Genomic DNA, 22,204 nt, shown 5'->3' on the forward strand with positions numbered 1-22,204 from the left:
TCCTCTACTATAAAACCAATAGCCATGGTGAAGAATTTTGAAGAGCTTCCCCACATATGTATTTACTACCAAATAAGAAACGTGGAAGAATGAGTTAAAAAAGACTTTTGAAGTCTTGTATAAGAATTTGGGACACATTTTTTGGTTAGCAAAAGAAGGGTGATTAAAGGGGATATGGCTTAGATTAAAAATAGGAAAAATTGTAGATAAATACTAAAACTTTCAAAAATTTAAAAAACGCAACATCCAATCAAATTATTTTAAATTTTCATTTCCCTCTTCTTTCTCCTCTCTACGTTTTCTTCTTCTCCTTCTTTGTTCTTTCTCTTCCTCATTCTCTTACTCTTCTTTCTTATTTTATTTTTTCTCTTCAACTTTTGTTGTTGCTGCTGCTTCGTCTCTGTCATCATCGTCTTCTTCTTCATTTTCTTCCTTGTCTTTTTCTTCTCCTCCCTCTTCAACTCATTTTCATCATCTTCTTCTTTTTCCTTTTTTTTTCCTAGTGGTTTAAAATATGCGAGAGAAAGAAAAAAATGTGAAATTTTACAAAGTAAGTATTATGCAAAACACCCCTCGAGATATTTTGAAACATCCCCAGAATGAGCATTCTGCAAAACACCCCTCGAGATGTTTGAAACATCTCCACATATGTTTAAGGATTTTTTACATTCCTATGCCATATATAGGAAACTATATTACCCTCAATGTTTAAGGTTTGCTATAATTACATTTAGTATACCTAATTACCAATTCTATACCATAAGGTGTTTTAACTGTACATTAATTGTACCTTATATCACTCTTAAATTTATGGTACCGTATATTCCTCCAAATCTCCACCCCGCGTTTCTCTCTCTCAACCCCACACCCTCACTCATGTATCACCACACACCCACGTTTCAAACCATTATTCTCTCTGCTAAAACCAGAAAAATAATTGAAACCATCTACCATTAACGTCCAAAATCAAGGTTTTTTCTTGTACAACCAGTCAAAATTGAAGTTAAATCTTCAAAGTTCATACACAACAATAACTTTTGATGGTTATGATTTCGGGGTTCCTTCGGTAATATAAGAGGGAAGAAAAAGAGGGAAGTAATATAAGAAAAAGCTATTAAAAAGCTTTGAAACTTTGAATTCAAATTTGGGTTTTCAAAAATCATTATTTATTTGGATTGGGTGTTGTTGTAAATAATTGAGAATATGGTTTGGAGTTTATATCTTAATTTTGAGGGGTTTTGGTGAAGATTAGACTTGGTTTGGCTGAATTTCATATTGAAACTCGAAGAAGAAGAAGAAGAAGAAGAAGAAGAAGAAGAAGAAGAAGAAGAAGAAGAAGAAGAAGAAGAAAAAGAAGAAGAAGAAGAAGAAGACGACATGACATACATTATATTGCAGCAATTGTAGATAAATTGTAAAAAAATTGTAGACTGTTGTTTATTTATTTTTGAGCTTTTGTGTTAAAAATTTTGATGGGAGCTTGTTATTCCACTTCGTCTGTTTTGGAGCTAACTTGTGTAGAGGAGAAGATGTTTTTTAAATTATATATATTGCTATACTTTTAAATTCAAGAAAGTATGGTTGTATTGTATTTAAAGAGGCGTGAATTTGTAGAATATGTTGAATGTGAGGAATTAGTCAAATAAGACTCACAATGGCTTGTTTTTACATTTAATCTACAACAAAACTACATATCATTTGATAAATTAATATGAAAATACATAATTTCAATGTTTCTACAGATTATCTATAAAATATCTAAAAACTGTTCATAACAGAATTTATCTTTATTTTCATGCATGTTCGTCTGGAACACTAAAGTTACTTGATATGTCAACATCTCCCGTTATAGAGGAATATAACTTATCTACAACTTTCTACAACTTTCACACATTATTTCTACCTAGTTAAATACAACTACAATAACATAAAACTTACATACAAATTTTATACAATATGTCTTTTGTATATTTTGTATCTGATTTATACATACTAAAAATAATTTTCATACAACTAATTATATATTATACAACTTATCTACAAATTATCTACAATTTTCGTACATTATTTCTACTAAATTATATATAACTACAATATAATACCACTTAAATATAATTTTTATACACTGTTGTTCAACTTTCATACAATAGTTAAATGAATAAAAGAAAAATAAATAAACAATAGAATACAATTTTTCTACAATTTATCTACTATTTTTCTACAATTTCTGCAATATAATGTATGTCATGTCGTCGTCTTCTTCTTCTTCTTCTTCTTCTTCTTCTTCTTCTTCTTCTTCTTCTTCTTCTTCTTCTTCTTCTTCTTCTTCTTCTTCTTCTTCTTCGAGTTTCAATCCGAAATTCAGCCAAAATCAAGTCTAATCTTCACCAAAACCCCTCAAAATTGAGATATAAACTCCAAATCATATTCTCAATTATTTGCAACAACACCCAATCCAAACAAATAATAATTTTTGAAAACCCAAATTTGAATTCAAAGCTTCAAAGCTTTTTAATGGTGGAATTGCTACTCTCTTTTCCTTTGCTTTGTATTACTGAAATTTGGACATAAATGCGTTTGATGTAGAAGAATTGTAGAAGATTTAGTCGTTTTTGATTTGTGAATTGTAGAAGAATAATCAATTCGTTTTTGAATTGTAGAAGAATGATCAATTCGTTTTTGAATTGTAGAAGAATAATTCTGTTTGATGTAGAGACGCTAAATTTGAAATGAAACTGACAAAAAAGATTAATGTGAGTGATTTGCGTTTGGCAGATCTGGAAGAATATTTAATCCCCCAATTTTAGCTCGCCTAAATAAGGAAGCCTACAGCTACAATGATTCCTTATTTAATGCATGATCCATATTTTGTAGAAATACTATTAGCATGAAGGGTAATATGTAAATTATGAACATATTTGGTAATATAGTTTCCTATATGGTATAGGAACGAAAATTACCCTATGTTTAAAACATCTCCCTAAATGCTTGAGGATAAGGTATGGCGGGAGGATAGAGAGGAGCGATGGAGGAACAAGGGGAGGAGGAGGAGGGGGAAACTTTATGTAAATAAGAAAACTTTGGGATTTTTGAAAATTATGTCATTAATACTAAGCATAAAGGCGTCCCTCCTACTCCAATATTAACATTTTTGTCTTAAAAATTGATAAGTTTTCAAGTGTCTCAAAAAATTGATGTCTTAGATAATAGATATAACCACAAGTCCAAGAACTTCCCATGCAGTTATCTTATAGTAAAACCTTTGATCGCTATCACAACAAAGGCTTCCTATGCGATAGATTCAAAGTAAACCCAAAAAGATATGCGAATGTTGGTCTGGAAGTGGTGCTCGACTGTGGCGGAACAAACTATTTACATCTTCTCTCTTGCAAACACGATCAATAAATAATGCACAGGCTACTTCCATTCGAATGAAGAATTATCAGCACAAAATTGACAAAAAATAATTACAAAGAATAAATTGAATGATCCTAGCTACTTTTTAGGTACATTGATGTAGAGCCATGTAGCAGATCATCTCTGAAGGCATAGCTTTTCTCAGGTCTCTGCTCCGCTCAAGTTAGCCTACCAAGCAACGAGTCAATCTCTTCCATGTTACCACGCCCCGGTTCTATAACGAAAGAATATTTTAGCCCATGTTCTAAGATTCCTAAGCAGTTATTGGACTGAGACGGGCTTAAATGGAGCGACATGGACAATACAAATTCATATAGCCGACCTCAACTTGCTTGAGATTGAGGCATGATTGTTGTTGTTGTACTTGTATTCAGATCCCTAAGCAAATCATAACATGAAATAAATAAATAAGGTACTCTAGGTAGCGGATATATATTATCCTCAACATCCTAGAAGGTCTCCTATTGCTAGGCAAAATAGAAGAAAGCAAAAGGGAAACAAATAAAAAGAGCTAGGTACCTTGTACCTGTTGGGAAAAATGTACTCAAGGAGCGTCATCATCCGAACTAGAATCATCAATTCGCCTGTCTGAGATAGCCGGAAAGAGCTTCTGACGCTGATCAGGTCGTGGTGAATGGGTTGATTGATCAGGTCGCGGTGAAAGAGTGGATTCTGAAGTTGTAACGGCTACATGTTCTTTCCTTGGTGTGCTATTTAGCTTTCTTGGAGCATTTTTCACCTCTCTGCATACCTTATCCAATATAACCAGAAAATCCCTTACAATTACAAACAATCGCAAACCTTCATCCTTCTTAGCATTTCCGTGGAAATAATCACCCGTGCTCTTAACAAGAGCCATAATTCGCTTTTCTTCCTCAAGCAACGACATGACTTCGCCTTCAGCATTCTGCACAAAGTTCTTCATGGTCTGGTGAAACCCATCTTCATCATCTATGTTCTTCATCTCTGAATTTAGGAAATCACGCGCTTTTATAAGTGCATGGCCAAGTTTGGCCACTGTGCCTGTCAAGTTATCTGCATCTAGAATTGCAGCTCTTTTCACATTTTCAAGATCACTACTCAAACCGGAGACAACCTGTAAACCAGTACTCCGATAGTAATCTTCTGAATCCTGAGGCAAATCCTCGAGTAGATCATCGGACTTGATGCTAGACATACTCCGTTGATCCCTGGCAGCACGAGCAGCTCGTATACCTTCTGAGCGGATTATCTCCTGAACAACAAAATGCAGCAATGTAGTTTTCCCATCTATTCCTTTTACATCCGATAATTTCAGAAGCGTGTCAAGTTTAAATGCTTGTGCACCACCACGAAATGTTCCATCATTCATACGATTGCCTGTTTTCAAAACAGCCTCAAGGAGCTTGAGAAACAGCCTGCTATTCCGGAGTTCTGCGCAAGCAGCCTGGACCACAATAGAACATGCATCAAATACCAATGATAAAGGAATTTTAAAGAACTGAACTTCTACAAACATAAGTCTGGAGCAGTAGTGTTTCAGAAAATCCTTAATGCATAAATTGTGCATTCAGCAGATGCAGACCATATTGTTAACATGTGTAAGGAAGAAACCGGTTGCCCTGCAAGTGAACAATGTATATTCTCAAATTGGAAAATTTATCTCTATGTTTTATATAGTAAGAACTATTTCATCGGACTTTCATCAGCTATAAAGAATAAGCATCAAACCATATATCACTAGCTCAAAATGAAGTGTGTCTTTTGATATCAAAAACTGAGTCGCACTTGCATACAGCAAATGAGTTAACCTTCTGAATAGAAGCTTGACTAAAAGTACGGGCGGACCATATTTTCAGTACTGTTAAGTGAAGTTTCAAAATACTCCTGCTATTTTTCCATCATGAAAGTCAAAATAAAATATTTGATATTCCAAGCTTCATGATAACTCTGCTTTAATTTCAACGTAGGGAATGGAAAAATAATCAGGTAACAACTACAATAAAGCAGAGTAAAATGCAGGGCAACACCTGTTATATAGTAAGCCTTGTGCAAATGCACAATTCACAAACCCATTCTTCTTACTAGTATCAGCATCATTTATGATAACTATGGGCGCTTTCCCAGGTGGATTTCCATATATCTTTCAACCAAGGTCGGGTATGGTTATCTTTTCTACTTCTAAAGGTTACTTTGGGTTTTGGCTGATAACATATAACAGGGGAAACAGTGAACTTCATGGGGGGGGGGGGGGGTTGACAAAATGTTGGAAGCACAAGTTCTAGAGAATTTCAGAGTATTTCTTCCAATTTGAAAACCGCAAACAAGTTATAATTTTCACTCTTACTACCCAAAAGTGGATAGTAATCAAGAAAACAATATCTCACCTCCAAGGTGGAAAATGATTCTTTAATAATTGATGCCTCATCCGGAAGAGTGCACATGAAAAGCAACGTTTCTAGCCTCTTGAATGAAAATGGAACCTCAACCAATGCTTTCAGGAACCGCTCTGCCTGCCCAAGCCGAGAAAGATCCCCGCTATAGAGCCTTAGCTTCAGTTCTTCCTCCGCTGTTGGTGCCATCTTAAGCAAAGTTTGTATGAGTTCAGAAGGAAGCTCATTTCCTGAGTAAATTTAAACCACTAGTCACGCTTAGGTAGCTACAAACTCTTAACAACAAACGACATTCCACTTTTAAGAAATATCACCCTAATTAACATACAAGCACATCAATGCTTTACCAATTGACAGCAAATAGCAACCGTATGTTGACAGTATAATCATTGTGATTGTGCTACCCTAAGCGAAACTGCTACTTCTTATTTTTATTCTGACATTAGGTTTAGAATATGTAACCATTTCAAGGTAAGGCTCTCGGCAAAGCCTCAAAAGTGAATGTGATTTTGCAGATAAAATGCTAATTGCAGTAGTAAAGCTGCTCTGAAAGTACATGTACATGCAGAAAAGGTTAAAGGGTGCCGCATGGACAATTATTCACATGAACAAAAACCAGTCATCTAAGTAGACAAAATGCAGAAAGGCTAGATATCTTTTCCTTGAATACATTTCATGATTTTACTCTGGAAGGGAGTTTCCAGAAGTACTAGATTCCGTAGACTAAAGGGGAAAAGGCAATGTCACACACTCACACTTCTAGCTGAATTAATAAAGCAAAGAGCACTTATTTGAAAAATATAAAAAAGAAAATTGACCAACATCAATCAATAGTAGAACTCCTTCCTTCCCAAGTTACTTATCTACTTTTTGGGAAGTTTCCCCAATGACTCGAATTTCAAAACCTAACACTAGTTTACATAGTTCTTACTCTAAATGAGAAACACCGTTTCAACTATTTCAGTTTCACATTTGAGTACACTTTCATATCAATCATTAATGTGATGTTCCATTTTAAAAAATATCAACTAATCTCTGCAATAGTGAATTAAGGCGTTTTAGTTTGTGAGGCAGTATAACAAAGCAAAAACTCATGTGATAAGTAAGCATGACATGCATGTAATTAGGCTTTTGGAAAAACAATTCCCGGAACATTTTGACAACTAACAATGGAAAACAAAAGCAAATAAACCTTTATGGATCAAGAATGAAGCAGAGGTTGATAGCGTGATTTACCTCAAATAGGTACAGAGAGAGCAATCTATATACCTGGTCGGGTCCACACACGCTGTTGATAGCTTAGATTGGCCCATGTATTTTAAGGCATGCAAATAGTTCACCAAAGAAGCATGACATACAACTAGAATTAAATCTTTGACGACCTTTAAAAATGTTCAATCATTGGCATGAAGGAGATGGAAAATGGACAATAAGTTAAGCACAATGCTTTTCTTGAATTACTATAGAACCAGTAAAAATAAAAAAGAAAGATTGGCCCAAAAATCTTGAAACACTTGAGAGGGGAATGTGCAGATGAATCTTGCGCACTCCTCTTTCATAGATTCTTCTCTTCAGTTAAACGCATGTTAAAGCAATCACATGCAAACATTATTTATCTGTTAATGATCTCAAATGATCGTAGACGCCTCTAGATAATCATTCAGTTCTCTGAATCAGGGAAACTTTCAATAGTCAATAAGGTACAACATAGGTTTTTATCCAATATAGTGCCAAAGGGGACATTCTTTTAAGTGGTTCTTTGATTTTTACATATTGAAGGAGTGAAAGAAGGAACAGATGATCACCTTCTTTCAGTGCATCACAAACTTCTTCAGTTGTCACGTTTAAGGCTTTAAGAAGAATAGATAAATTCTGTGCTTTCTTCTGATCAATAATTTGAATATATAGATTTGAAGCACCTTGGGAGGATTCTTTCTTTGACCCATTCTTCTTTTTATCAGCAGAGGCATATCCAAATAGACTCTCTATTTGCTCTTCATCGAACCTGTTAAAGGATATTCACTGTCTATTATTAAAACAATTCAAAGCTGCATTCAAGCAAGAAAAGAATAGACTTACTGGAAAGATCCTGCCTTGACTTGATCCCAAACCATTGATTGGTCAGTGTTGGCTTGAACCTTATCCCAGAAGAAAGGCTTAAGCTTAGTTTTGGAAGCATCGGTATCTTCTGCGCCAGTTGCGGATGCATTTGGAACAGCAGGAGAACGTCGAGGTGGCTTCAAGCCCGTCGAAGGTGGCCGAGGTGGACCACTGCCTGGAGGTGGTGGTCGAGGACCAGGCTTTATAGGTGGTGGAGGGGGAGGTCCAGGGGCACAGGGACGTGGCCCAATAGGCTTAACTGGTGGTGGAGGTGGTGCGGGAGTTGATGGCTTTGCTGGAGGCGGAGGTGGGGGTGGGGCTGGGGCTGGGGCTGGGGCTGGGGCTGGGGCTGGGGCTGGGGCTGGGGCTGCCTTAGCAGGAGCTTCGGAAGGAATCATCCTACCAGGGGGAGGTTTCAACGGAGGCATTCCAGTGGGGCCCGTCCTTCCAATCTCAATCTTAGAATCGTCATGGGGATTGTAATTGACTGAATGATTACTGAATGAAGCTCCTAAAGCAGATGACTTATGTGATGAATAGTCACTCGAGCTTAAGCTAAGAAGAGGTCTCTCATCATTCAACCCCTTTTTCGATCTCCTACAACACTTACAACAACAGCATATACACAGGATTGCAATAAGAACAGATGCGGCAGCAGCAGCCGCAATAATAGGAACCACAGGAGTGCTTGTTTTCATACTCCCTTTACCTGCAGATTTCTTTTTTGAGTTTTTGTCATCTTTTGATTTAGATGACTTTGAATTAGGAGGAGCAGGTGGTGGATTAGCAGCTGCTTTCAGTTTTCGCCGTTTAGGAGCTCGGTGCCAGGAAAGGAGACACTCCACACACTTGGTATACCAATTTGACGAGCCCTTCTCCTCTCCGCATATAAGAAACAAGAGATTTTTTTCCCTCAAACAACCTAGAAGGGCTTGCTTAACCAGCGGATGCATGACATTGACATGCTTATGTTTTTCTGACCTACTGTCAAGAAGGACTTCGTCTTTCCCACTTGAATCTTCCTTTGCAACATAATACTCAAGATCTTCAACAGCTTCATTAGCACGTATTAACTCTATCCTACAGTTCAACCACAATAGCTCAACCTGCACCAGGAGATTTGATCAAGCTTTGTGATGAATGCTCATTCTCAAACATGTATAGATCAAATAATTATTAGTAACATCTACCAAAAATTAATTTCAGGAGAGTCATAGGTGAGAGTTATGGATGCTAATCCAGGTCCAAGCGAGTTGGAACAACAGGGAACTTGAAGGGTTTATTTGTGCTTGGTTATGATAGATAAACCTAGACCCATATAAAGGAAAATTGGCAGCAGGAAAGCAATAAAGAGCCATTGAAGGAAGCAAAGACATGAAAGATCAAAATTGGAAAGGCTATAGTGATATAAAACTAGAAGGGAACCTTGGAGCAACAGGTAAGTTGTCTCCGAGTAAACTAAAAGTCACGGGTTCAAGCCGTGGAAGCAGCCACAAATGCTTACATTAGGGTAGGCTATCTACATCACATCCCTTAAGGTGCGGCCCTTTCCCGGACCCTCCATAAACGCGGGATGCTTTGTGCACCGGACTGCCCTTTTAGATGATATAAAACTTTGAAATATCAAGCATAGGCCGTCCTAGTATCAGAGAAGAGCAAATGCTCTCATTAATCGATACGAACTGAATGGCATGAAAATCATTCGACAACATAAGAACTGAACATCAAGAACTCCAACTCCTACAAGGGATCAAGTAATGCTTAACTTCTCCTTAATGCTAGTCAAGAAGAGGTATCCTATCCGAAGAACAATAAAAGACCAATTAAGTAAATTTCTTAAAAGGAACATTTGATTGCATATCAGAGTGACTGAAACTCAAAAGAAAATAAGAAAGTTCAGTACCACGTCTCTATTAATCTCCACAAAGCTAATGAGATTGGCAAGTAAATGATCTTCTGAGTCCTTTTTGCTTCCAGGATTTGCTGCTACCAAAGTGAAAAGCAGAAAGAATACTACAAAGATATGAACTACTACTCTCACACCCATTTGCCCTTGAATCAGCATCAAAGAAGTAGAAAATGCTTTTCATGAATGATTTCAGATAAACCCCAACTTAATAGGCCACAAAAAGCTCAACTTTTTGCTGAATTTACCTACCAACTCTTAACAAATCTTCGAAAGAAACAATAATTCACACTTCTAAATGTCTTAATCACAAATTTTGTTACAAGAATCTTTGTGACTTCACCTCCAATTTTTCATGCAAAAACTTAATACAGTGGCATCAAACACAACACTCCATAAATCCAAAAAATAAAAATAAAAATCAAGAAGCTTTCTTTGCGAATGATCAAATTAAAAACTCGTCAATTCAATACACACCTCCCAAAACCAAACAAGAATAATCACATTACAATGTAACGTGTCATTCAAAGACTAGGCCCCGCACCCAAAAAGAAAAAAGAAATATAAATTCTTTCACTTGGGGTTTTGTATATGAAACCAGATCAAGCAAAAGGCTAAATACAATTAACTATACATGCAATGGGTGCGGGTCAGGGAGGGGCATGAAGTTGACCCGAGAAATTCTTTGGGTGAAAAAAGTGAATTTGTGTTCTTCAGGAGATGCTGTAACAAAATTTACCAATCGTTTTGCATTTTTCTTGCTGTGTGTAATTCTACATAATTTTCTTCAATCCATTTTTCCTTTTTTTTTTTAAAAAAAATCTTTGAATTTCCCTTGCAATAGAATGCGACAATGACGCTGAAGAGATCCATGTATGGCCTGTGATTCATTTTATTTCATATGTTATAGGTGTAGTAACTATTATGAAAAAATTCTATACAGTCCATGCACCTTATTTTATTTATTTATTTGGTTAAAGAGGGTCACAATTTAAGATGATAATTGGTGTGTAGTATATATATTTTATGTGATATATATGAAGTCATTTCAATATATTTTATATGTATATTTAAATGTGTTTAAATTTTACCAAATATTAAAGAATGAACACTATTATAATTTCTTGCGTTAGTCCACTTTCCTAAAGTGGCTTTTTTCAGTATTCAAAAGGAGTAGTGGATTCCAACCTGCTATGGACATGAATTTTCCAATATGAATCTGACAAATACCATCTGCTTTTTGGACCAAGTGGATATGCAAATGCCATTTAGTTAAAGCTTATTTAATTCCACAAATGAAGAAATCTCAGAGAAAATTGAAAGAAAATATGTTGGTCATGACAATCATCAACGTCCTAATCCACTTTCAAGTATTCCTTTCACACTTCACTTCATCACTATTCACTACATGGCTTACATTTTTATGTTTATTTTTCATTGTTTACAAGAGTTTGGCTTCTATTCCCTTACGTATAAAATAATATTTATACAATCAAATTACTTATAAAGTAATTATGAATTAATTTCTATGATATTATAATTATTAACCTATAATCTAGTAAACTAACTTGCTATCATCAATTAAACTACATTAATAATGCATATATATATATATATATATATATATATATATGTAATGTTAGTTTAAAGAATTCTTATGCGCAATGTTAATAAAGACATATTACATGCACTGGCCATGTAAAGATTTCTTACACTATCATGTTGGACTCCACGGAAATGGACTTCCCTCTCGTAGTAAGGTCCCTGGCTAATTAAGACCAGAAATTGAAAAGGAGCATGCAAACCAAGAATTACCAGATCATTCATATTCATGGAATAATTTGACCTTGTACCTCATGATTTAAAAGATGACAGTCGTCCGGTGACTAAACTCTCGTTATGTGCGGGTCTAGAAAGCGCCGAATCACAAGGATTTATTATACGCAGTTTTACTCTGTATTTTTGTAATAAATTGTATTCACATTTCACGGCTTAAACCCGTAATATCACGATTACATGTCAACAACTTTATAGGTCATGGGACTTCAAGTACTCTTATAAGACAAACAGTTAGCTATTTTATTATGCCACGTCATATCAATTCAACGATTGCCGCTCATTTACTGTGGTGTTGCACAAGTAATTTTCTCATTTTTCTAGATAAGAAATATATTCCCTTATCTTTACAGCACATTTTTCCACGAGAATTTGTTCTCTGCCTAGCTATAGGCACCTCCTGATAGACTAATAGCATAAGGAGGATTGAAGTCTCAAATTCTCTGTCCAGCATTATTAACAGAATACAAATTTCTTTTCATTTTCATTCTTTGAATTTTCAATGACTAGTTACAAACAGATTGAAGTTCAATTTGAAGAAGCAACCCCACAGAAATGGTGTGTTCCACTAAAAGAAGATGTTTTTGTAACTTTCATGAATTCAACAACTCACAAGGCAGATTTCTTGTGTGAAGGTTCGCTGTTTAGTCCACTATTGTTCGGAAAATTCTTTGATCCTTCAGATGCATTTCCACTGTGGGAATTTGATTCAGATGTGTTATTGTCCAACGCCCGCAGCTCCAATCAGTGCACAGTTGACTGGTCACAAACAGAGACAGATTATCTATTGAGAGCAGAAATACCAGGTGACTGCTTCCAATATTATTTATTTTCAAGTTCTACATTCATAATTTGTTTGACTTTATGTATGTATATATTTTAATTTTTATATATGCATATATGGTTCCACCAGAAAATAATAGAGTTTAAACTCAAAAATCCATCCTAAATCAGCAATGAGGTCTATCTTATTTGAGAATTTTATGGTCCGCCAAAAACTGCAACAATTATGTTGCAGGCAGTGGTGTACCCACATATATAGAAAGAAGCTTGTCGGAAAATTATACTATGTATATAGGTCAAAAATTGATATGGTGTCCATCTCATTCAAATGATTTGGTAGCCAATTTTGTTGACTTGGTTTGGTTTGGTAGCCAACCTTGTTGAATTTGTATGATTTGGTAGCCAATTTTATTGACTTGGTTTGGTTTGGTAGCCAACCTTGTTGAAATTGTGAAAAGGGTGTGCAAATTGTCAAATATTATAGGCTTTACAGAGTGAGGTTTTGGCTATAAAATGAGAGTTTTAACTCTCATTTCAGCACACCAAAAAAAAAGAGAAAAGAGAGAAAAGAGAGAAAAGAGAGAGCAAAGTATTCCATAAACTATAAGAAAATAGTTTGTGAAGAAAAATAGAGTGTGAGAGATATTGTAGTGAGGTGGAAAAGGCAAAAAAATGTTTATTTCTTTTGAGTGTGTAGTGGTCTTAGGAGTATTTGTACTCGTTACTACATAGTGTATAATTCCTCGCTATAGTGATATCAGTTGCTCTTCTTGGCCGTAGTTTTTCCCTTATTCAGAAGGGTTTCCACGTAAAATCTTGGTGTCATTATTGTTGCATTTCTATTCTTGTTGATTTAACCATAACTTAGTATTTTGTGTTTATCATTAATACCGTGAATACTATTTTTACGGGGTTTATTCCCGACAAAAATTACTTTTTATAAATATATATATCTAAAACCTTGAACACCCTTTGTAGAATTTCTAGCTCCGCCATTGGATGCAGGTCCACAAAACATTAGCCTCTATATATATGGAGTTGTAGGTATAATTACTTAACTCATAGTTTCTTTTAGTTATTCGCTGAGACAAAGAAACCTTGTCCTCAATGAGATGACTTGGGAATAAGGATTATTTCAGCGATATTTCAAGAAGTTTAATACTTGCATATATTTATGGCTTGCGATAGGAATTAACAGTGTTAATATCTGAAACAGGAGTTGGTAAGGGTAACATTCGTGTTTGTGTTGAAGATGGGAAAGTTTTAGTGGTCAGTGGCCAGTTGAGGCAACAAAAAGAGGACTGGAGAGCTGGAAATTGGTGGGAATACGGCTGTGTTCGGAGGATTGAACTGCCTGAAAATGCAGATTGGAGAAAAACAGAGGCATTCTTGAGTGGCGATCACAAATTCTTACAAGTTAAGATTCCAAAGACCCCTCCAAATGATGATGTACCTTGAGGGAGCAATTAACGGGGCAAAATAAAGATTTCGAGCTTGCTTAATACAGAGATCGATGTATAAAATGTAATCTTTTATATAACGGATTATTCATGTTAGTATATGCTTGACATGTTACTACACAGGTTTAGTCTGTCAACTTTAGAGAGAGTAAACTGGCAAAACAAGCACAGTTTCAGCTCGTAGATGAAACTAGAAAAAAGGATTCCATATATGTAATTATATTCATAGATAAACAAGAAACCTGCTTAAATCTAAATGTGAAACAATGTAAATCTTATAGAGCAGATTTGACTGTTAAAGGAAATAAACATTGCCCAGGCATTAATCCACCGACTCCGTTCATTTGATTTTCCTATGGTTAGTAACTTTTTAGTATCAAAGTATATGTCGTTAAATTTATATTATTGAGTATTTGTCATAAAAATGTTACTCTTTGCTATCCATAATAAGTGACATTTTATTATTTGGCACACTCCTGGACAACGATCAAACAGCCTCCTCAACTGACCCATTTATTATTTAAACAGTTCAAGTGACTATTAAGTGTATCAACTAAACATCCGAGTGCATCAGACCACATGCATGAGTTACAATTGTCTATGACCAGTCAAATGAGCCAATTAAAGTACGATACGTATAATTTATAATAAAAAAAACACATATAATTAACAAAAATAGAAAATACATCTAAAGAAGAAAAATAAACCCCTTTCCTTTACTTTTATCAAAACGAGCGCTATCCCCCTCCTCACGCACCCACCCCCCTCTCTCTTTTCCCCCCTCCCTTTCATCTTCTTCTTTGCTCCCATTCCCATCCCTCATCCCATGCCTTTGACAAAATCCACCCAATAAATTAAAACTTATACAAATATAAAATAACATAGATTAGCCAAATAGAGAACCCACTAAGGGATCATTGATGGACCTCGCCGGAAAAGCTCCTCTTATGTGATCTTTATCACCGGAAAATTCGTTCTCCAAGCAAAGCTAAAAAAAATGATCTATTCGAATCTTCATTCTTCTCTCTCCATTATTTTCTTGATTAAGAATTTGGGCTTATATCACTTTTTTTTTCTAATTTATTATTTTTGGTGTAAAATTATCTTTAAAATTGTCCGCTGATGAAGATGAAAGAGGGTGGAGAAATTGTGTTCTTATGGTAGAGATGAGGGTGACAGGACTGACCAAAAAATTGTGGTTTTTCGCAGCAACAACATTTTTGATGCTTCTTTCAGCTGGGTTTGGAACTAATTTTAGGTCGACGGAACTAGGCGGAGCTCTGAAGGTCACGGATAATAGAGTTTTGTGGTGAAAGGTTGCAGTTTCTGGTAATTTACGGTGCTTAGTTCGAGCTTTAATGGCTGGCTTTCCTCGCTTCTATGACGGTTTGACTGTGGGGTTGAGGTGGTTTAGAGAAGAAAGGAAGAAGAAAGATTTAGTTGCAGCTGTTTTAGCTAGCTACTACGGTGCTCTAAGGTTTCTTGGTTTTTTTTCAAAGAAAAATAAAATTAGGCTAAAAAATGACTTCATGCGCTCAAATTTTTGTTTGCAAACACGCGTATGCCTCATCAACAACATGTGTTTACTTGATACACTTAATAGTCATTTGAAGTATTTAAATGGTAAATGGGTCAGTTGAGGAGGCTGTTTGATCGTTGTGGACAACTTAAAGGAGCCGTTTATGTATTTCGCCGTAATTAAATTTGTATATTGTTAATTTGACATATTGGGCTATGCAAATAAGAAAAAAATTGAAAAAATAAAGTTAATTCATTTTTGATTATATAAAAGAGCACTTATTTTGGATCAAAATAAAAGGCCAAAAGATTACTTGGACCGAAGGGAGTAACAATTTATTTATTTATTTATTTATTATAAGTGTGAGATGCAGACTAGTTAGTAAATTATTTATGATCGAAACGAAATTAGTGCAGCTGAGATTTTTAATTCACTTTACCTATATATTCGGCCGTCCGCCTATCTTTTTTTTTTTTTCTCTTGATAGAATATTATATCATATATTGGAGCATCAAATTTGCGGTTGTGATATTATACATATCACCTAAGAAATTCAATTTGATTCTTGTTTGCACGAAACGATGACAAGAACAAGAGACATATTATTACCTATATAAGTCCTTCAATTAGGACAGCGAGACTTCAAATCACTGTCCAGTGACAGCGAGCATTACTAAATTTGCCCCAATGGAGTTCTAGGGGGCTGCAAGTGCCAAATTCATATTCATATTAATGGTTGGGATCATGCATTAACAATATTTTATGATCATTTCGTTAATTCTTTCTTAACCACCACCACACACTAGCAAGCGAATGAAAATCCAAAGAGAGCTACTAAAAGATGCTTGAAAAAGATAGAAGTTTGTTTAAGTCAAACTATAATCTACATGTTAAGCTATTGAGATTGATCAAAAGCTTTATGAAGAAATATTGATTAATATTTACAGGGGCATATTGACAACTGGGGATGTAGCTCAGATGGTAGAGCGCTCGCTTAGCATGCGAGAGGTACGGGGATCGATACCCCGCATCTCCATTCGAACTTTTTCTTATTTCTGTGTGTCGTTCCAATGCAAAAGACTGATGGGAGAGCGAAATTTTCAGGCAATTGCTCCATTTTTTTTCCACCGAAAAAGAGCGCGAGTTCATTTGGTTTCTACATCTACCGTATAAGGAATAATATACAATATGATAACATTAGTTCCAACTTCAAAGTAAAGATTTCGAAATCGATTAAACCTAGCTAACAATCAGCTATTGAAATTTAAAAGTCTCTTTCTCAAGATAGCAAGATAGCTTATACTATTTGTTAGTCTTTTATCAATAACCACTTTAAAGATTTCCGTTTTACTCATAATATTGGGCCCAAGTAAACATTACTAACTCGATTAACCTAACTAACCCCGAGCTATTGAGTTCAAATTTTCTTTCTCAAGGTAACGTATATTTTTATTCTTTTAACAATCAAAACTACTTCAAAAGGAGAAACAAAAGAAAATAACCTACTAGAGTCGGGGCGGAGCTTGAGTATCAAGAGCGTGTAGCAAAACAACTACTAAAAGAAAAATAACAAATGCAGTAAAATAAAGGAAGATAGGAAATTCGATTTTGATTTCATAAAAGATGATGCTACACTGATTTTGCTGTGTTAGATATACTAGGGACCTATAGTTGTGACCATGTATTAAACCAATCAATGATAGACAACTTAGTACTATTCCTTAATGTTACAAAATACTGACACTAGGACAGGTGTCATTGTCTGGATAGACAATCACCTTTTTCGTGAATTCTAGAAAGACCCTAAGCTAGTGGATTACTACTGCAATAAGAAAACTATCCTAAATTGGGTTGAGCCCAAAGCAACTAACTAGTTCTTCAATTAATAGGCCCAATTCTTTAGCCCAGCTGACCTTGACCCGCTACATTCCATCCCTCTTCGAGAACCTTGATAGTTCAAGGTCGAAATTCTAGAAACTGCGAGGTGAGAAAAGAAAAATCTTCCCAAGTTGCCTCCTCAGGAGATAAATTTGCCTATTGCACCAACACTTGTGTCACATAAGGGTGTCTAACGAGTGGGTCGGGCTGGGCAGGAAAAAGTTGAAACTGTCCGGGTTTCGAACCGAGCTGGTTACGGGTTAGGAACTACCGGGCCTAACGGGTTCGATTTCATCCGGATAAAAAATAAATCGTAAGGGTTACGGGTCCAAGGGGCGGGGCCGGGTTAGTTTTTTTTGTATTTTGTATAACTATTGTAATTTATAATAATATAAAGTAAAAATATAAAGAATACAATGAAGACGAAAAAAATATTGCACTTATAAATTGCAAGTGCTACATTTATTTCAAAATTCAAACTTACAAATTGAAAAGTTTAAATTTAACAACAAGTAAATTAATGACAAAAGAGTAAATTCAAAAGTTTTGCATTGCCTTAAACTCTAAAAACTTTAAAAAAAATTGAAATCTAGCCTTTAAACCAGTCCGGGCCGGTAAACCGGATGAATTAAAGTGAATGGACCAACCCCTAACCCTAGTAACCCAGCCCACCCGCCCCCTAAGTACCGAGTCGGGCCGGTTCGGGTTTCAACCGGTCTGCACCGTGCCAGTCCCGGGTCAACCCAGCCCGTTTGACACCTCTAGTGTCACAACATGGTTTCCTCTTTTAATATCCTTCGATCGAGTATTGCCACTGGTTCCGCCACCAATTAGCCTTCAGGAGTGCTTAAAGGAGGATATTGGCGGGAAAAACTTTGGGTCCAAGCTTCTTCTTGAGTTGAGAGACGTGAAACACTGGATGGATTCGTGATTCAGCTGGAAGCTGCAACTCATATTCCACTGGACCAATCTTCCTGATGACCGGATATAGGCCAAAAAATTTGAAGCCAATTTCAAATTCTTTCTCACAGCGGCAGATGTTTGGCGATAAGGCTACAATTTAATGAAAACCATGTCTCTTACTTCAAATGCCCTCTCACTTCTCTTGTTGTCAGCATATTGTTTCATGCGTGTTTGTGCCTTGACTAAATTCTCTTTCAATTGTTTGCTTACGATTTGCCTCTCCTGTAACAATTGGTCAATTGTTTCCACCTTTGATTTAGCAATTAGCTCAAAAGTTAGTTGTGGGGGTTCATAACCATAAAGAGTCCAAAAAGGAGTGCCAATGGTCGATTGAAAATTTGTGTTGTACTAAAATTCTGCTAAAGAAAGCTATTTACTCCATTTTTTTCGCTTTTGTCCAGTCATACATCTCAAGTAAACCTCTAACATCGATTTAGCCTTTCTGTTTGTCCATCCATTTGAGGGTGGTATATTGAACTTAAACTCAATCGTACCCGTAAATTTTTTAAAAGTTCATGCCAGAACAAACTCACAAATATTAGGTCTCTATATGACACAATAGAGCAATCCATACAGTTTACACACATTATCTAGGAACACTTGGGCTACTAGAGAGGCATTATAAGGATGTGATAAGGCTATAAAATGAGCATATTTTGTGAGTCAATCAATAACCACCATAATGACTTCCTTCCCTCCTGATTTTGGCAGCCCCTCAATAAAGTCCATGGAGATGTGTTCCCAAGCCCTTCCTGGAATCGGCAATGGTTGCAATAATCAGGGGTAAGCAACACTTTCATCTTTGTTTCGCTGACAAATTTCACATTCTTGCACTACTGATTTCACATCCTTAATCATCTTAAGCCAATAAAAAATGGATTTCAGCCTTTGGTATGTAGCGTGAATGCCAGAATTCCCTCCCCATACTAAAGAGTGCATATCATTAACCAGTTTGATTCGAAGGCCTTTCTGGTTTCCAACCCAAACTTTTCCTTGCCATCATAGAAGTCCCATCTGAAGAGAGGCTTCTAGAATTTCCTTTGGATCAAGGCAGAGTTTGGTGATTAACTATTGGGCCTCCATATCATTATCATAGCTCTCAATGACTTCTTGAATCCATTTGGGTTGTGCCACATTTATTTATTGAGCCAACCTCTGTGACTTCCTCAACCCTTTGAGACAAAGCGTCGGCAACTGTATTTTCTTTTCCTTATCTATACTGAATCTCACAACTCAGCCCTATTAGTTTTGTGACTCTTTTATGTTGTAAAGCAGTGGTGATACGCTGGTCCCTTAGAAACTTAAGACTAAAATGGTTAGTCTTGATCACAAAATGATTGGGTTGCAGGTAATGCCTCCAATTTTTGACTGCCAACAACAAGACTATTAGCTCATTTTCGTAATTCGACAAGCCTAGGTATTTTGGCTTACAACCTGACTCATATATGCAATGGGCTTGTTGTGTTGGTAAAGTACTGCTCCGACACCAATTCCACTTGCATCCACTTCCACAATGAATGAAACCTTGAAGTCAGGAAGAGCAAGCACGGGTGCCCTTGTCATGACAAGCTTTAAAGCCTCAAAAGCCTTGGTAGTCTCATCATTCCACACAACCCCACCCTTTTTCAATAACAATGTTAAGGGATTGCTAATGATTGCATAGTTTTAAATGAATCTACTGTAATATCCCGCTAATCCTAAAAATCCATGTAACCTTTTTACGCAAACAGGCCTAGGACAATTTACCATAGAATCAATCTTAGTAGAATCTGTGCTCACTCCTTCCCCAGTGATGATGTGCCCAAGGTACTCAACTTTTGCTTGTGCAAAGCTACACTTTGATCGTTTGGCGCATAGTTGATTTGCTTGTAATAACTGGAACACTAATTGGAGGTGTTCCAAATGTTCGTCCAATGAAGCACTATAGATAAAAATGTCATAAAAAAATACCAACACAAATTTTCTTAAGTATGGGCCGAAAATGTAATGCATTAAGGCTTGAAATGTTGCCGGCGCATTTGTTAATCCAAAATCCATAACAGTGAATTCCCACAACCCATGGTGGGTTTTAAATGTTGTTTTATGCTCATGACCAGCCCTCATCCAGATTTGGTGATACCCGGATCTCTAATCTATTTTAGAAAAGAGGTTGGCTCCATTCAGTTCATCGAGAAGATCCTCAACTACGGGAATTGGGTATTTATTTTTTATTGTAATGTCATTCAACTTGCGGTAGTTCACACACAATCTCCATGTTGAGTCCTTCTTTTTTACTAAAATAACCGAAGAAGCAAATGATGAACTGTTTGTAGTTACTATTTTGGCTTCTAACATCTCTTTAATGATTAGTTCAATGGTATTTTTCTGCTCAAAAGAATACCTGTAAGGCCTTGATTCATTGGTTTTGAACCTGGGATGAGCTCGATTGCATGGTCACAAGGGCGAGTTGGGGCAGAGTAGTGGGCTCATCAAAGATGAAATTAAACTGGCCCAATATTTGTTCGACTTGGGTTGGAATAACTTCCATGTTTTCTGCTCCTGAATCCAATTGAAAGGTCTGAGCTACCCAATTGCATCTACCTTTACGCAACATTCCGGCAATCAATTCTGAGTCATGTTAGCTCAACCTTGATGAGTCTTGATACCCCACAATTGTGACCATCATGTTACCTCTCATAAATGTCACACTATGAGACCTAGTGTGTAACATAATGAGAGCTACAAGGTCGATCCAATCCATTCCCAAAAGTAAGTCACAACCTCCTACTTTCATTAGTCTAAATTCATATTCAAATCCTTCACCTTGCATTTGCCAGCGTACTTTTTTATGAATGGCCTTGCTTAGCATCACTTCACGATTAGCTACTCTAACCCTCATGGGCATGTTGAGTGGCACCACATTTAATTGTAGCATCACTGCCAATTGATGATCTATGAAGCTATGGGTTGCCCCACAATCTACCAAAATGATAATGGGCTCATTTTGAATAAGCCCTGAAATTTTGATCGTTGAAGTGCTTCGGTACGGGCCTTCAAGTGTTCTTATAACAGCCTCTTCTTCAGCATATGGGCCTTCTAATATATTCAGCCCTGCTTCGACTTCTTCCGCTGTATTTTCTACATTTTCCACCACTTCCAACTCCTCTTTAGTACCTGATGTTTCCCCTGCCTCCATTATGGTGTCTCCTCCATTTCCTTCCAATGTATTTAGGCCTTTAGTCTTGCATTTGTGACCTGAAAACCATTTCTCATGGCATTGGTAACATAACTTTTTATCTCGTAGTGTCTCCAATGTTGGATTCTTTGCCAAGTTCAAATTACCACGGGTCATAATAGGTGGAAGGGGTTTGATATTGTGGGCTACTGGTGCTTTTGGGATAGGTGGACATGTAATTCTGGGTATAGTTGTGGAATTTTTTATGGTCCGAAGGTTTTTATAGATTGCTGAAAGTGTCCTCTCATGGAGTTTAGCCATCTCGACCGCATCCATCATTGTTTGGGGGTTTGATGCTCTAACCATTAGTTCAAGGTCAGGTTTTAAACCACCAACAAAACAATAAACAAAGTAAGCTTCATTGAGTGCAGGATTAACTAGCAACAAGTAAAATCGTAGTTCCTCAAACTTGTTAAGGTAGCTATCCACGACAGTTCGTTGTTGAAGTTTATTAAATTCGATGAATATATATGTCCATGGGTCTAATATTGCCATAACGACGACAAACGTCCAGGCAAAATTTTTCCCACAAAATATTCCCTCCGTTTTCCATCAAATAGACATCAAACCAAGTGTCCATCTTTTCCTTAATGGGGATAGCCACATAACCCATTTATCCTCAATTGGTACATGGTATAACTCGAAAAAAATTCTCACAACACCTAATTCATCCTCGAGGATTATTACTATCAAAATCTAAAAAGGACAATTTAACCTTGGGTCCCCTGGTAAAACAGTTTGTGTGTATTGGGGTCA

General features: G+C 36.3%; 2 protein-coding genes and 1 non-coding gene across 4 annotated transcripts; 2 read left to right on the forward strand and 1 right to left on the reverse strand.

Annotated features, from left to right (window-relative positions):
• Nucleotides 1-3,398: 3,398 nt before the first annotated feature.
• Nucleotides 3,399-10,738, reverse strand: LOC104249037 (formin-like protein 5). 2 transcript variants are annotated; one of them, XM_070151084.1, is made up of 6 exons: nucleotides 9,793-10,738; nucleotides 7,869-8,995; nucleotides 7,595-7,794; nucleotides 5,784-6,019; nucleotides 3,937-4,843; nucleotides 3,399-3,795 (listed from the first exon to the last, which is right to left on the reverse strand). In XM_070151084.1, the coding sequence occupies exons 1-5, from the start codon at nucleotides 9,952-9,954 to the stop codon at nucleotides 3,962-3,964; spliced, it is 2,607 nt and encodes an 868-aa protein (XP_070007185.1). In that variant the 5' UTR covers nucleotides 9,955-10,738; the 3' UTR covers nucleotides 3,399-3,795; nucleotides 3,937-3,961. The 2 variants fall into 2 exon arrangements, with proteins under 2 accessions (XP_070007185.1, XP_070007184.1); XM_070151083.1 differs by having other exon boundaries at nucleotides 3,944-4,843; nucleotides 9,793-10,737.
• A 1,274-nt stretch (nucleotides 10,739-12,012) lies between these two features.
• LOC104249035 (21.7 kDa class VI heat shock protein) lies at nucleotides 12,013-14,204 on the forward strand. The gene is made up of 2 exons (XM_009805404.2): nucleotides 12,013-12,437; nucleotides 13,631-14,204. The coding sequence occupies exons 1-2, from the start codon at nucleotides 12,134-12,136 to the stop codon at nucleotides 13,870-13,872; spliced, it is 546 nt and encodes a 181-aa protein (XP_009803706.1). The 5' UTR covers nucleotides 12,013-12,133; the 3' UTR covers nucleotides 13,873-14,204.
• A 2,152-nt stretch (nucleotides 14,205-16,356) lies between these two features.
• On the forward strand, nucleotides 16,357-16,429 carry TRNAA-AGC (transfer RNA alanine (anticodon AGC)). The gene has a single exon. It is a non-coding gene; the product is annotated as a tRNA-Ala (tRNA).
• The last annotated feature ends 5,775 nt before the right edge of the window (nucleotides 16,430-22,204 follow it).

The sequence above is a fragment of the Nicotiana sylvestris genome, chromosome 7 (assembly GCF_000393655.2).
Source record: "Nicotiana sylvestris chromosome 7, ASM39365v2, whole genome shotgun sequence".
NCBI lineage: Eukaryota > Viridiplantae > Streptophyta > Magnoliopsida > Solanales > Solanaceae > Nicotiana > Nicotiana sylvestris.

Bases quoted from the DNA above. Each gene is read 5' to 3' on its own strand.
- LOC104249037 (XM_070151084.1), bottom strand. From the start codon at position 9,954: ATGCTGATTCAAGGGCAAATGGGTGTGAGAGTAGTAGTTCATATCTTT. The intron at 8,996-9,792 runs GTACTGAACTTT...CTCCTGGTGCAG, and splicing joins TGGAGATTAATAGAGACGTG to GTTGAGCTATTGTGGTTGAA. The intron at 7,795-7,868 runs GTAAGTCTATTC...ATCCTTTAACAG, and splicing joins GTCAAGGCAGGATCTTTCCA to GTTCGATGAAGAGCAAATAG.
- LOC104249035 (XM_009805404.2), top strand. From the start codon at position 12,134: ATGACTAGTTACAAACAGATTGAAGTTCAATTTGAAGAAGCAACCCCA. The intron at 12,438-13,630 runs GTGACTGCTTCC...TATCTGAAACAG, and splicing joins ATTGAGAGCAGAAATACCAG to GAGTTGGTAAGGGTAACATT.